Raw genomic sequence first — 15,194 nt, forward strand, 5'->3', positions numbered from 1 at the left:
AGCATCAGATTGCTTTTACTGCTGGCTATCATGACGTCATATCCACGGTCACGATCACTAATTATTTTCATGAATCCAACCAATCAGGATCAGATGAGCAGTACAGTCCGCGTTTAACTACCTCTTATACTATATAGGCCAATAGTTGCTGATAGGGCCCTCAGCCGGGTCACGCCTGGCCTTCACGCCTACAAAGTATACTGTGTGGGCCATGCCATAGGTTGTGTAAAAGTAGGCGCTGGATCATGGAGCGAGCGACCGACCCCTAGCGCTAGGCCCTATAAAAGGGTCAGCAACACAAGACTCCTTGCCACTTGGTACGAAATCCCACATCATATCGGTCTTCGCGATTCGCACGCAGGGTATCGCCTTCCACAATTAAGGCGCTGTCGTTTGTGTACTTAGTCGTGTACTTAGTCGACCGATCGACGTCGGTATTAACACGTACACTAGAGCCTATATCCGATTCGTTCAAGTTCACGTGAGTATAAAGTAGAATTAAAGCGCTAGTGTACTTTCGCACCTGTTTGTCAAACGACCTCCAAAACATGCACAAACTTACCCTGGTTATTCAGTAACCTAAAATACTTCCATCTGAGTCTCCAAAGTCGAATATACGTTAAGTTTTTACACTTTTAGCGTTTACAAATGTCGGAAAATCACTGGAAAATCTTGATCGCTATTCGCTGGAATTGCTGCTCTGCTCTGTACACAAGCACAATTCCGAATTGGTCTGAATGTAGCGACACAGCGACTTTTTCTATGGTGTTGTTGAAAAGCTAATTTTTTTTCCTTATCCTCAGGCAAGTCTTCCGTTAATAGCGGTTGTAGCTTCATGGCGGCGGTTGAATGAGCGCGTGCGCGAGTGTATGCTGGATAGGATCACGTATATCTTTCTCTTTCTTTTCTCTCTTTTCTTCTTTTATTTTCAGGTAGAATGTATTTCCCCTTCCTTCCTAGCAATCATTTCTTTGTGATTTTTCTCTTTTCTATCTTTCTCAATTTCTTTTTTAACTCAACTGTATAGATCTACTTTCTGCCTGTTTTTTTTTGTTTGTTTCCTTATGGGTTGTTTTTCCCTCCAACTACGAGGGCCTTACCCCTCTATCCTCTCCAATCTTTTTCTTACATGTCGTTCTAATAATTCTTTTTTCCCCCTTATTTCCTTTTCAATCTGTATAATTCTTTCTTGTCTTCATATTCATCTTTGCTCTCATCCAGGTTTGATTCATCTTTGTTTTCAATTTGAATTTCTTTGTAGTAATTGCTTTCCTCTTCTCTTTTAATGAACTCTCCATTTTGTAAACCTTTCGTTTTATTTTTTGTGGATTAATTTTTTGATACACTAGCCTGCTAGTGTATTTTTTTATTTCCTTTCCCCCTTTTCCTAGCATTTCCCTTGTATTCTTTACCCTTGTCTTATCACATTTTCACAATCTTCTTTCATTCATACCAATTGACATACACACACACACACACACACACATACACACCTTTCTTGTCTTTGTCAATCTTTTATTTTTCTTTCTTTTTCATATAAACATTAATACACAAATTATTTCATTGCAAAATAACACTAATACTAGTATACTAAATTATAGCAACATAAATTCTACATTGTCAATATCAAATAAAATATTCTTGATTTACCTTGATTCAACATCATGGTAAATTAAGGTAAATCAAGAATTTTGTATATAAAACAAAACACACACACAAAATGAACAACCCCAATCCTAAATCGCTATGCCGCGACTCGGTAGAAGCCAAGAGAAAGGTGGAAAAGTACATGTATTATTTTTTTAAAGACACCATAGAAAAACTTGCCGTGGTCACTGTGAGATAGCTACATTCAGATTAATCGCGGCGCTCGCTGCTGCTGCGTTGCCGTGTGTTTTGTACATCGTGCTGCGCTGTCTACTCCTGTGCAACGCAGTTATCGCCAAGCGAGTAGCTGCGATCGAGATTATATTCCGAGAAGGATATAAGTGACACAATAGTGAAAATTCCATTTCTACTGGACTTGAATCTCACTCAGATGCAAGTATTTAGGTTACTGAATAACTAGGGTGAGTTTGTGCTTGTTTGAAGGTCATTTGACAAACAGGTGCGAAAGTACACTAGCAACATTAGTAGACCAAGTGTTTCGTGTGATTTTGGTTTTAAAATTCAGTTTAGCGGAATTAGATGTCTAACAGTTTGTTAACATAACACGTTTAACCGGTTAACATTGTTAGATATCGACATGGATCACGTGATGGATAGGTCTAGCTAACTTTAGGCCTAACATCTTACTGTTAAAGGGAAGGTAAACCCAAAGAGCAATGTGGATTGAGTGAAAGCAGCAACATTAGTAGAACACATCAGTGAAAGTTTGAGGAAAATCGGACAATCGATGCAAAAGTTATGAATTTTTAAAGTTTTGGTGTTGGAACCGCTGGATGAGGAGACTACTAGAGGATATGACGTATGAGTGGCCAACTATACAACGAAAATATAAAGGAAATTCAACAAAAATTCACTTTTCTAGAATTATGAAAGAGCAGTGGACCAACCGCTTTCAGAAAGCAGGGGGAATAATTGCTACCCTTAACATATGTCAATATCAATTTGATGGAATTTGTAATTTTCATGAAAAATGGATTTTTGTAGTATTTTCTTTATATTTTCTTGGTATTGTTGTCCACTCATACGTCATAACCTCTAGTAGTCTCCTCATCCAGCGGTTCCAACACCAAAACTTTAGAAATTCATAACTTTTGCATCGATTGTCCGATTTTCCTCAAACTTTCACTGATGTGTTCTACTTATGTTGCTGCTTTCACTCAATCCATATTGTTCTTGGGGTTTATCTTCCCTTTAAAAGTTAACACACAGAACCAGCCAGAATTCCGCAGTTAGGTGGACATGACGTGGATAAAAGAAGGCTGCATGTGCCTCTTTATCTTAGGACCTAAAAGTTACTCTCTAATTTAGGTAACAGCTAATGCCACATGCCATGGATTGGATGTTCACCAATCATAACTTAACATGTTAAAAAGGGCTTTTTGGTAATGTAGATTCTACACCTAACACGTTAGCATGTGTGTTACCGTTCGCTTTGCCGTTTGTCAATCAAATTTTGTGCAGCTATTGGAGATGCTAAATTGAACCATATCAGAGAGTTTTCATGAAATAGAAAGCCGAAAAGGTAAGAAAAATGAGAAATCGGAGTTGAAAAGTACACCGGTCGCGCCCATAGCCTAGCCTAGGGCGCTAACGTTAGTGTACTTTCGCACCTGTTTGTCAAGTGACCTCCAAACATGCACAAACTCACCTTAGTTATTCAGTAACCTAAATACTTGCATCTGAGCGAGATTAAAGTCCAGTAGTAATGGAATTTTCACCATATTGTCATTTATCTACTTCTCGAAATCATCTCGATCGCAGCCATTCGCTCAGCGATAACTGCGTTGCACAGGATCAAGAGCAGACAGCGCAGCACGATGTACAAAACACACGGCAGCACAGCAGCGAGCACCGCGATTGAACTGAATGTAGCTGTCTCACAGTGACCACGGCAAGTTCTTCTATGGTGTCTTTAAAAAGAAAATACAATTTCCACCTTGGCCGATTACTAGTACAAGGACAAAACAAATTTTAGCTTTTCAACGACACCTTAGAAAAAGCCGCTGTGTCGCTACATTCAGACCAATTCGTAATTGTGCTTGTGCACCGAGCAGCAATTCCACTATAGCGATCAAGATTTTCCAACGATTTTCCGACACTTGTAAACGCTAAAGGTGGACTTTGGAGACTCAGATGGAAGTATTTTAGGTTACTAAGAAACCAGGGTGAGTTTGTGGTTGTTTGGAGGTCGTTTGACAAACAGGTGCGAAAGTACACTAGCGCCGAGAATGCATGCAAAAGTTGGCAAAATTGTGAAATTGGCCGCACCGTAGTGCGAGTGCACCCGTGCATTAATGCAAGCAAGGTTAGGTTAGGGTTGTATGGTTGGCTGTTAAATTAGGCAAGTTACATAAGGAGAGTCCTTCCAAAACTAAAAAGTTGAAGACGAAAAAAAAAAAAAAAAAACAGGAGAAGGGGAGGGCAAAAGATGCGATGCTGTGGAAATCGGCCCAGCTGTATCAATCTCCTGCAAACGTCGTTTGGTGGGGCCACATTAACGAGTATTATATTGTGGAAGAAAGCCCCACTGCCTTGCTTATCTCCCGATGAACGATGGGGCTGAATTCGTGAGTATACCTTGTAGAACCTCGGTGAGCCGCCAAAGTATCAGTATGGACATGCAGTGGTGGGCCCTATTTAACGAGTATGCCCTAAGTATATTACAGGTGACCAACTACAGTGATATTGTAAAGTTATATCAGAATTAACCTCACAGATCACAGCATCAGTAAATCGTGCAAGAAAACTGGACGCTGTACATATGTACATGTACAGACGGTGTACATGTACTGTTCCTTTTTCAACAATCATCGCTCTGTTTACATAATTTGTGCAACGAGATAAGATTCTATCTCTTCTATTTTTTATGTTTATCTTTAAGATAAAAAATGGCAGTGTCGGAAAGTACGCCGCTTGACTCCCTGGAGCTCCTTTCGGTGGCTGAGAACCTTGGGCCCTACGCATGGCGCAAGCTTGGCCTGTACCTGGGTCTCACGGAGGTGAGACTAGCCAACTGGGAACGGCAGTTCCACATGAACACGGAGCAAGCTGCCCACCAAATGCTGATCACCTGGAACAACAGCCAGGACGAGGAGAAGGGGCGACGGTTGCTGATGGCCGCCCTCGAGAGCTGCAAATTACGCAATCTGTCTGATAAAGTCCAGAATGGTAAATCAAAGGAGAGTGAACGAACTACTTGTCTACTTGAATTAATCTTCATCACAAAAAAACCGAAACAAAAACATGAAAAAAAAGTTTTTCAAATTCATTTGAATAATTACGCAGTACCCGCTGCATGCTATAATGATTAGAACCAACACTTGCTGTCGGGCAAAAGCTCGGAGGTCTAGTGGAGATGAAGCCTGTGCAGTGATCAGGAGATCGTGGGTTTGAATCCTGCTCGAGTATGTACGCCCATGATTTTTTATCATGGCTACTACTGAAACATTGATCAATTCAGTGCTTATTTACGTCGATGCAGGGCAATTTGTCAATCAGTTGCAAAAAAAAGTTACTTGAAATTTTGATAATATATTGAGTCCTTCATACCAAGTTTTGCCTGAATATAATTTTATTGAACTGTAAAGTCAACCTTGATGTGGTATGGAATTGCTCTTTGTGGCATGTTTAACACATGATCACAATTTCTTTACTGTGGTATTAGATTTGTAAACATGTGGATAGTGGCATTATGGTTTTTTGTTTTTTTTTGTTTTTTTGTTTTGCGGGGGGGGGGGGGGGTTTGTTTGTTTGTTTTTGTTTTTGTTTGTTTGTTTGTTTGGGTTTGTTTGTTTGTTTGTTTGTTTGTTTTTTTTTTTTTTGGGGGGGGGGGGGTATTTTCTAATATTACTGTTAAACAGCAACTTGTAGAATAATGGGCACAGGTTGATTGACATGACATAGTAACTTAGGTCCGAGCCATTAAGGATGGGTTGATTTTCCTGTATTTTCCATTCACCCCAGCCTAAGAATACTCAGGCTAGTCTTCAACAGGGTAATTTTGTAACAACAGTGCAGCTGGCATGTCCATACAAAATTTTCACGTTTTACAGATTCTATACCACAAGTTGCAAAAATGTGTGAATTACAGTGATTTTGCTCACTGATAATACATCTAGATATACACGCTTTAATAAAATGACAGTGATAAGTTGTGCCTTTGTTTCTTGTTCTCAATATTATTCATAGGACTTCTCTGGGACCACTGAATAAAGTTGTATTCCTTGCAGTTGTGCATTCTGTGCTGTATGCGCACGTTATTATGCAGATTTATTGTCATTATTTCACTGCACTTTGTCTTTTTTCTCTCTCATGTACCTGATTTATTATCATTATTATCATCATTTCATCATAATGCCCTTTCTGTCACAGGAGCATTCCGAGCCCGCCTCCCAGACGGAATGAAACCTGTCCAAACAGCGGAGGCAAACAGCTTTGCGCATCAGGTGCCCCATCCTCAACAAGCCCATCGGCAGCCACCCCAGGCCTATCCCCAGCCACCTCAGCAGACGGCTCAACCTGCCCCGATAGCAGGTGGGGGAGGTGGTGACCATCTTCAAATGGAGTTGTCCGAAATTCTCTTGTGCGACGTGGCGATGAAACTTGGTGCAGAGTGGCGATTTGTAGGGACGTATCTTGGATTTCTAAACTCGGAAATTGAAATTTTACAGCAGCAACACAACCTTGTATCTGTAAGCATTATATTCTATTTACTTTTTGTCCTTTTTTTTTCGAATGTATTTAGAAATTCTATCCACAAAGTAACTAGCCAGGGCCTGTGCCCACCTGGTTTATGCAGCATCTATAAAGCCAGTTTGGGAAAAGCTCATGTGCATATGGGTACAAATGACCTTTCCTCTTTCTCAGTTGGTTAGGCACTTCACTCAATTCAAAGGGTCATAATGCTCAACTTGCCTCACATGGTAATTTATAGAACTCGTATTCAAACAAAGAATGAACCTGCGTAGATCTGGTGACCAGAATGGTTTGTCAATCAACTTGTAAGAAACTATTAGCCACATGTTTTTCCTGTCAACTTGTTATACTGTTTGCTCTTGATTTTTAGTGCTCTCTGGCATGGCATGGTATTAAAGGTACGGTATCTTTTGGAGCGCATTGACAAGTTATGTGTAATTTACAGCCAAGTGTCTTTAATAATACACAGAAAGGGAACTCACAGAAGGTTGAGTCAACCCCTGAGATTTCTGCTGTCAATCGCGGAATCACCACGAAAATTTGCATTACCTGTAGCGTAATCTACTAAACTATACAAAACAAAAAGGAATTTTTTGTCAGAATAACTATAATTATGCTAATATATGCATAGAATCATACATTTTGCTCTAAATCAGAAAGTAAAGCTCCTAGAATCCTACTTTTTGGTGATAACATTCCCTGTAGCATTCCTAACAATGTACTGAAAAATATCTAGTATCAAAATCAATTTGTTATGTATTTCATTGTTTTATGAATTTCATATGTATTTCTTTGTTTTTCGACCTTTTGCTTATCATTTTTTTCACAAAATCTATGAGAGAACATATCTCAAACATAATCATTCTAAAATTGATTGACTTCAGCATATGAAAGTGAAATAATCATATCTTTATGAATAAGAAGAGAAAACTCCATTTGCATAAACTAGACTTTAAAGGTGCATGGTCCCGGTGTTTTAGTCAAATGCGTAAGAGGGCGCACGGCACAAGTTTCCTACAGAGACCTGCGCTATCAACTCCTCTTTAGCGCTTACGCTTTGGCCCACTTCCCCGAGTCCGAAGAAGTTTGATTCACTGTAGTCAGAGGTCCGATCATAGTTCGGCTCATGATTTGGCTGAGGGGGATGACAGCTTTAGCAAACCTCTTTTGTGATGTCATAACAAGCACATGCATGCACCCTGGCATTACTACAGACTGCGCGATGTGCAGAGAAGACAACGAAGGCAACATTACTTAGCAACACCTACGCGCTTTACTCTTGATGAGAGCTCAACTTCGGTAATCTTTGTATCAGTGCTGACGGTGATCGGCAGTATCATCAACAGCGCCCTCTACACTACTGGAACTATGCACCTTTAATACACAATATCACGTTTTGAGCCATTTTTGGTCTGACAGGCATGTATAAAAGGTCATGCAGTGTCATAATGGTATTCGTGATTTTCGGTGTCAAAAGATGTGAGAGACTTGAAAGTAAAAAGTCGGCGAACGATGCGGTCAAAAAATTTCGTGAGGCAGAGTAATCGCAAAAAAATGTTGAGGGGGGGGGGGTTGATTCAAACTGTAACATCTTACCTGAATGTGTGTGTGTTAACCTTACAAGTTGATTTTACAATATGGTTGTGTGCCTACATTATTTTAACATGTGTGTTTCACTCTATATTCTTCTTTCCTAGGAATGCATTTTCCAGATGCTCCTTCAATGGCGGAAGAAAAATGGCGTCAACGCGACCAAAGCCAAGCTCAAGAAAGCGTTAGAGAAAGCGGGCCGGAGTGACCTATCACTGTATGTGGACAATCCAGATGATTAACCGTTATCTACCATTATTTTATTATTGTTATTATTTTTTGTTAAAGGAATCCAATCATGATGATGAGACATTTGTGGAAGTGAGGATGCGATGAAGAACGTGAAACGTCAGTTGATATCCTCTGGGTTTGCCTCATACGCCAATGCCTTCAGGGACGGTAGCTGCGTCTATGTGAGCTTCGCAATGCATGATGCACTTTATACTTATGGAGGCAAGTCAAAGCAGTGTACGAGGTCTTGAACAGACTAATGTGAAATCTGAAGGTGTGGCAGCCGTGCATTGTAGAAACCATTTCGGAAAAAATTTGTGAAGAACATACTTTTCATCATAGTGTGATGCTGGGCATATTCCGTGACAGAATTTGCTGTATCCGTGGTACACGTACATGTATATTTCACTTCCATTTTTTTGTAATACTGTATACGCCCTTTATTTTGCAAGTCTAAATTTTCTCGAATTGGGACTTCCCCATGATTTCACATGTGGACAAATTCACGATTGTGAAGTACAGTACTGAACAGAAAAATGTTGCATTCATGTATAAAGGATCAGACCTAATGTTTACATTTGTTTTTTAACCCGTTCCTTCCGCAATTCTCTGAGTGCCTTTAATGCCCTCAAACGAGATTCTTTTCGCCCGTCGACAGAGAGGCACACAGGTTGGTAATCCAACCTGTGTGAGGGCAGTCAAGCGGTACATTGTATCCCCCTTTCCACGGTCAACTACATGTGCCAGTGAACAATGGAATATCGATCGGGTGCGATGTTTGAATAGAGCCTGCGCTGATGAGCTCACACAATCTTTTGTTCTACACAAAACCAGGTACCTGAATGAGGTGACTGGGGTCAGCGAACCCACATATCTAACTGATCTCAGCCTTGATCGCTATGTACATGTTCGTACGAGTTTACAGTAGAACAAGCAAAAAACTAAATCAGGAAAAGGTACATAATACTCTTAAACACGCAATTTTCAAACAGAAAGAGAACAAATGCTGATAGAATAAACTGTGATCTTTTTATCAAACCCACTTTTCTGGGCATTAAAACGCAAAGAAACATGAATATAGGCCCTAAAGCAGGCACTCTTGTCTTCATTTTGGGAACCTGGTAAACCAGGTTCCCGTAAGGAACGGGTTAATTCATGAAGAGCATGCAACTCGCAAAATTCATAAAAATGAAAACATCACCAAATATTTAGCGTATAACACAACAGTGAACTCATCCATGTGTTGGTCACAACTTGCAGATATATTCCCACCTGTAATATTATTACGTTGTACTTTATCTGCAAGATACAACTCTGTAGGATCTCTAAAAAGGAATAATACCTTTTTTTTCTTCTCATTCCGTCACTCTTCTCCTCTATCAAAATTTTAACCTCATGCAATTTATGAGTCCCAATTTGCAAAGTGTTAAATCAGTACCCAAAAAATACAGTGTACATGCTACATGTACACTGGCTGATTTATATAAACAAATAGTCACTCCAGATCATCAGCACTATCCTTTGATGTAGACAAGTCTCCTGAACTTTCATTGATCTTTAACTCTGTATGTGCCATGTTCGCACGTCCCACTCAGTCGACGTCATGCCAACTTCGCATATTCTGCTCAAACGCACAGACCCGACCAAACCGATCAATAAATAGCCAAATGCCGCAGTACAATGAAAGCACTTCTCGCGATTCTATTCCTGTCACATGCAGTTTGCATTTGATGTGGTGATTGACTATCAAAGGGTATTCCGTAGTGGATTTGCGAGAAAATTTTAGGTTAGGTTTCCATGACTGTTCTGTGTGCAAAAGTCATGCCTCTACGATAATGTTTTAATAGCTACTGGTCATTTGAAAGAAAAACAAGCATAGCTTTGTGATACAATTTACATCAAATCAAAACTTGGCATTTTCTCTACCATTTTGCTCATTACATGCCCAGGGTAAACAGAGATCTATAGGTGTTACGTAGATTTGAAAAACAAATTGTTTTCCCAAAGCATGACTAGGTTGGTGTCTCAGAATAGTGTGGCACACAGGGGGTTTACCCATGGCACCTAAAGAAGATTGAGCCTTCCTCGGTATAAGAAATCAGTGAAATTTTTTAGTCTCCAAGATTGTGGAAAACTACAGTTACAATGACAGACCTCCCAACCATTCTGAATACAGAAAAAAGATTCTGAATTTTGACCATTTTCAGCTATGGTTTCATACAGGGGAGGTGGGGGGGGGGGTAGGGAGAATGTAGTTGTAGAATGATGAAAAATAGACATTTAATTATGTTGTTATGTTCAACTTGAATATGAGAGTCTTGAGATTGGATTTTCTGTTTTTAAGTTTGGTCTTACCTTTTTAGATGTCAAAGTCGACTTGATCATGGAGTAAATAATTCTGTGTGTGTGATTTCCGACGCGGTGTACATGTACTGCTAAGTTTTGATATACATGTATTTACCATAGTAGAAGCATGTTTCAAAAGTATACAACTGATAATTTTGTTCATGTATGCTGCCATGTTATTTGTAAGCAAAATAAGATATTTGAAAGTTAACCAATCTTGCACAATACGTTGGTAAACCAGGAACATTCATATGTTATTTAAAAATTTTTTTGCTTTCTAGAGTGACAAGTAGAAAAAGAGAATATAACACTCTGACACAAATTAATTGCTTATTTGAGGAAGATATGAATGAAAACATATGTTCAGTTTGTGTTTTCATTAACAATCATACCAAAACAAACAAAACCACCTTATTATTGTCAGAATAGTATCCAAGTATTTGATAATCCTTTTTTTTTTTAATCCCTCTACTTCTTTTTGAGATGATTACAGAGAGATTAGGGCGAATATGGAGAAATTGTGTCAAAATGTGCTGCTTCGTGCCACTCGGGTGTCCTTGTTATATTGGGTATCTTGTTAGACCAGTGAGGATAAAACAAATGGATATACAAATGTGCATGTAAAATATGTCCTTTTATTATGTATCTCATGATTTTCGACCTCAATATGACAAGGTTGTATACTGCACTATTTTCAATACCTTCTGATGGAGTTGCATTAAGGGCTTTTCTGTCGTCCAAGAATTTGTTTCTTTTTTTTTCGAAATTCTCACACACACGTATTTTCCTGTTCTCAAGTTAAGTCATGACAGCAATACATACAATGTAGACCTCAATGTTTATTTGAGAGAGAGAGAAAAAGAAAGTAAATAAGAAATTGCTCACCAAATTCTTTGATGATAATTAAACTTGAGTCTTTCATGGTAGAGAAATTGTGCTTTGTATGCTGGTCAAAGAACAGTTACTGCTGATGTGCTACCATCTAAACATTTCAGTAACTGTGGCCAATACATGAATTGCTATAGTTATGCGATATATTCTGTGCTGTTCATATTTGTAGTAAATTTTCCGAGTTGACTTAGATTTGCAAAATGAACAACTTGCAAAGCGTGTCTTGGAATACAGAAGTGTCATATAAAATTTGTACATGTACAATTTTGTATATGTACTGTATATAAAGATGTGTTGTAATCCAAGTTGGGAAATTTACTGTAGCTTTCTCTTGAAGAAGGATTATACAGTTGAAACTCCATAAAGAGATCTGATATATCAAAATACCTGATGTAACAAAGTAATTTCTTTGCAACTGATTGACAAATTGCCCTACATTGACGCAAATAAGCACTGAATCGATCAGTGTTTTAGTACACTTAGTAGCGATGATAAAAAAAAATCATTGGTGTATGTACTCGAGCAGGATTAAAACCTACAATTTTCAGACAGGCGTCATCTCCACTAGACCACAGAGCTTTCGCCCGACAGCAAGTGTTGGTTCTAATCTTTATAGCATGTAGCGGGTACTGTGTAATCATTCAAATTCATGAAATTCTTCTGTTGAGATGTTTTTCATTGTAACTGATTGACAAACTGCCCTACACACTCAATCAGTTGTAGTGAAAAACATCTCGATGGAAGAATTTCATGTACATGTATTTATTTGAAAGACTAATTTCTCCAGTCCAAATTAATGTAATTCCTTTGTTTTGTATTGTATATGGACTACTGATACAACAAAATATCCGATATAAAGAACAATTCCCTTGGTCCCAAGGATCTCGTTATACTGAGTTGCCACTGTACAGCTTTATATGCACCTTTTTCTCATTCTGTCATTTGGTTCCCAGTTACTGATTAAGTGCTCACAAAATCATCAACTCTTTAAAAGTCCCAACTCAAGACGTGGTGTGCTTGCAAATTATACAGCATGTACAGTAGGCTGTAGTTCATTATTTCAATAAACATACATGTAGCCTCATTACCTAATGTTCACCCTCAGTCGTCTGGCCGTGTCTGGACCGATACTCATTCAGATGCAGAGACTCCAACCCCAAGCACCTTCTGATCTGGAGATTCTCCCGCCTGAAACCCCTAGCAAACGGGAGACTCCAAGTTGATGTGTGCGAAGTTTCTAGGGTTCTCGATGCTCTCTGGTGCTATCTAAGGCTTATTTTTTCAACATACGATAGCAATAAGTAAGAAATCCTTTCCATCGGGAGACACAGAGCCAGGGTGGGAGAAATTAAATCTCAAGTAGGAGAACGGGAGATTTTGCAAAAATGGGTTTTCGGCGGGAGATCTCCCGTCGAAAACAGGAGAGTTGGAGTCTCTGCAGATGAGCAGCTTGGCCGGATATGAGACTAACAATGGCATTTCATAATTTTTCATCATTTCTTTGCATATATCCTTCATGTGGATTCACATCTTTCTTCTGTACCTTGTTGGCTTTTGAAGTACATTGTATATTCGTTGACAGTGGTTGTCTTGGGCAGCGTTCATCAGTCCTTTTGTCTCGCTTTCTCAGTTTTCTTTTCTTCAGCCTTGTTATTATTAATATTATTAATGACGTGATTGTTGTTAAAATAATGATAATGATAACAATACTACTACTGCTACTACTACTACTAGATTATTATGATTTGATTAGTATTATTATTGTTATTATTGTTATTAGTGTTATTAGTGTTATTGTTATTATTATCATTATTGCTATCACTACTACTAGTACTATGATAAGAAGTGTAACTGCCCAGTGGAATCATGTCAAATGGAACACGTAACTGATTCTTGCTGAGACAACATAATTATTTTCTTGCCTTACTGGCAAATGTTGATGCTGTTATAGAATTTTTTAAACACTGTGTCACAAATTTTGTGTGATTTATTAATATGAGTTTTGCAAATGTTCTCATTCCATATCCCAAATACTATTCTATTCTGTACCTCTGTACCTTGGTATAACCAATTTACTGATTTTTTCTGAGGGCTCCCATTGTGGTCATGTACATGGTGAAATTATCTAGTCCAAACACAAATTATGAGAAAATATTGATATGAGAATGTATGATCGCAGGCACTATGGAGGAAGATATAAACAATAGTCCACATGACATTATGTACAATATCACCCTTTACCACACCTATTTTTTTCTTATACCATTGAATGTTGACGGCATGTGTTGTATCTGTATCGATATCATGTGTAATCTATCTTGTATGCTGATTTTTTGTGTGTGTTTGTACATGTATGCCCTTTACGAAGAAACTTGCCCATACCGATCGAGTAAAAAAACCACATTGTACATAAATGCTTTGAGTTTGATGTATCAGGAATGGAGCTAAGCTTGTCATGTGTAGCAATGAATGAACATTTTGCTTGAGTAACAGGCAGATTAGAGTAGAAAATCAATTTATGCTGTATATAGGCCTGTTGTAAAAAAAGACTCTATGAAATATATTTCCTTTGGTTCATATTTACCAGTTCCTTTGATTGTTTTTATTGTGTGTTTCTCATCTAACGTATTGGTTGCATGGTATGAATTGAGCATGCACTGATGGCTTTAAAAGTTCTTCTTCAAAACAATTGTGTTGAATTGTCTTCAATACAAATGCTGCTTCCTTCATATTTTGCCAATTCACTTTGTACAACTTTGACTGCTGACATAAACTGTTTGATCCTATGCAATACACAGAGCTACTAAGTCACTACATTGCATAATATTATTGCATACACCTGTCTTGTTTTTCAACCAGCTGTGTGATTTCCTTTTGCTTCTACTGTATTTGCAGGGACAAAATGGTATAGCATAAGGTCTGAAAATTTTGTACTGACAATGTAACAGTAAATTGGGATACATGTATAAATGTTTAGCGATGTCATCACTCATGGTTAGATGTCATATCATCGCTACGAAATGTCAAGTGTTCAGGACAGCCCAAAAACATGGCGGCCAAAGCATTGACATGCCGTGGTGGCTTCATTTTTTGGGTAAGGCAGTAAGGATTTGGACAGGACATCACTCAACCGATTATTTGACCATTAATCTAAATAGTCATTTTCACCAAAATGTGAAATACAAGGTATTGTCACCCCAGCGATGATATGATAATGTACTGTGTATGTGCAGTGAACATTGAGCAAAAAATCCAGTCTTTTTGACTTGAAATAGTCTTTTTCACAAGTACGGTACAGGTCAAGTCTTCCCTAATCAACCTCACAATGCAAACTGGTTTGGGCCCACTATAACCAGTCAATCTTAACCTATTAAAACCAAAGGAGTGTTTATGTTGGTGAGAGTTTCTCTAATAGTGCAGTCGGAAAGGGGGGTTCCCATGCACCCCAAACATATATTTTTTTAATCTACTTCATCTAGACCAATTTTGTGCGCAGATTTCAAAAATGCAATGTTAACAGGTCAAAGCGTGTCCCATAGTGGTCAAAAATCCGTTTCCATGGTAACGCATGGTTAAAATGTCAGTATCTCATAAAAATACATGTAACCTTTGATAAAATTGTTCAATTATCATGGCTGTGGTATCAAATTAAAGAAAATTAAATTATCTATATGATGATACCAATTATGTAGGGGGTTATACCAATCTTCATATTAATTTTGAGGCCAGAATTCAATTTTTTCACATTTTTTAGCAAAAATGCATTTTTACCA

At 38.4% G+C, this 15,194-nt stretch overlaps 1 protein-coding gene across 2 annotated transcripts; it reads left to right on the plus strand.

The window, feature by feature from the left end:
* The first annotated feature begins 160 nt into the window (after nucleotides 1-160).
* LOC139722993 (uncharacterized) lies at nucleotides 161-10,330 on the plus strand. 2 transcript variants are annotated; one of them, XM_071634275.1, is made up of 4 exons: nucleotides 161-481; nucleotides 4,550-4,836; nucleotides 6,040-6,359; nucleotides 8,061-10,330. In XM_071634275.1, the coding sequence occupies exons 2-4, from the start codon at nucleotides 4,557-4,559 to the stop codon at nucleotides 8,193-8,195; spliced, it is 735 nt and encodes a 244-aa protein (XP_071490376.1). In that variant the 5' UTR covers nucleotides 161-481; nucleotides 4,550-4,556; the 3' UTR covers nucleotides 8,196-10,330. The 2 variants fall into 2 exon arrangements, with proteins under 2 accessions (XP_071490376.1, XP_071490383.1); XM_071634282.1 differs by lacking the exon at nucleotides 161-481 and adding an exon at nucleotides 3,692-3,833.
* Nucleotides 10,331-15,194: the final 4,864 nt, after the last annotated feature.

The sequence above is a fragment of the Diadema antillarum genome, unplaced genomic scaffold (genome assembly GCF_040938485.1).
Source record: "Diadema antillarum isolate AM-2024a unplaced genomic scaffold, OU_Dant_1.0 scf00000014, whole genome shotgun sequence".
Classification (NCBI taxonomy): Eukaryota; Metazoa; Echinodermata; class Echinoidea; order Diadematoida; family Diadematidae; genus Diadema; species Diadema antillarum.

Coding starts and splice junctions, on each gene's coding strand:
- LOC139722993 (XM_071634275.1), top strand. CDS start 4,557: ATGGCAGTGTCGGAAAGTACGCCGCTTGACTCCCTGGAGCTCCTTTCG. Junction 4,837..6,039: donor GTCTGATAAAGTCCAGAATG/GTAAATCAAAGG, acceptor TTTCTGTCACAG/GAGCATTCCGAGCCCGCCTC. Junction 6,360..8,060: donor AGCAACACAACCTTGTATCT/GTAAGCATTATA, acceptor CTTCTTTCCTAG/GAATGCATTTTCCAGATGCT.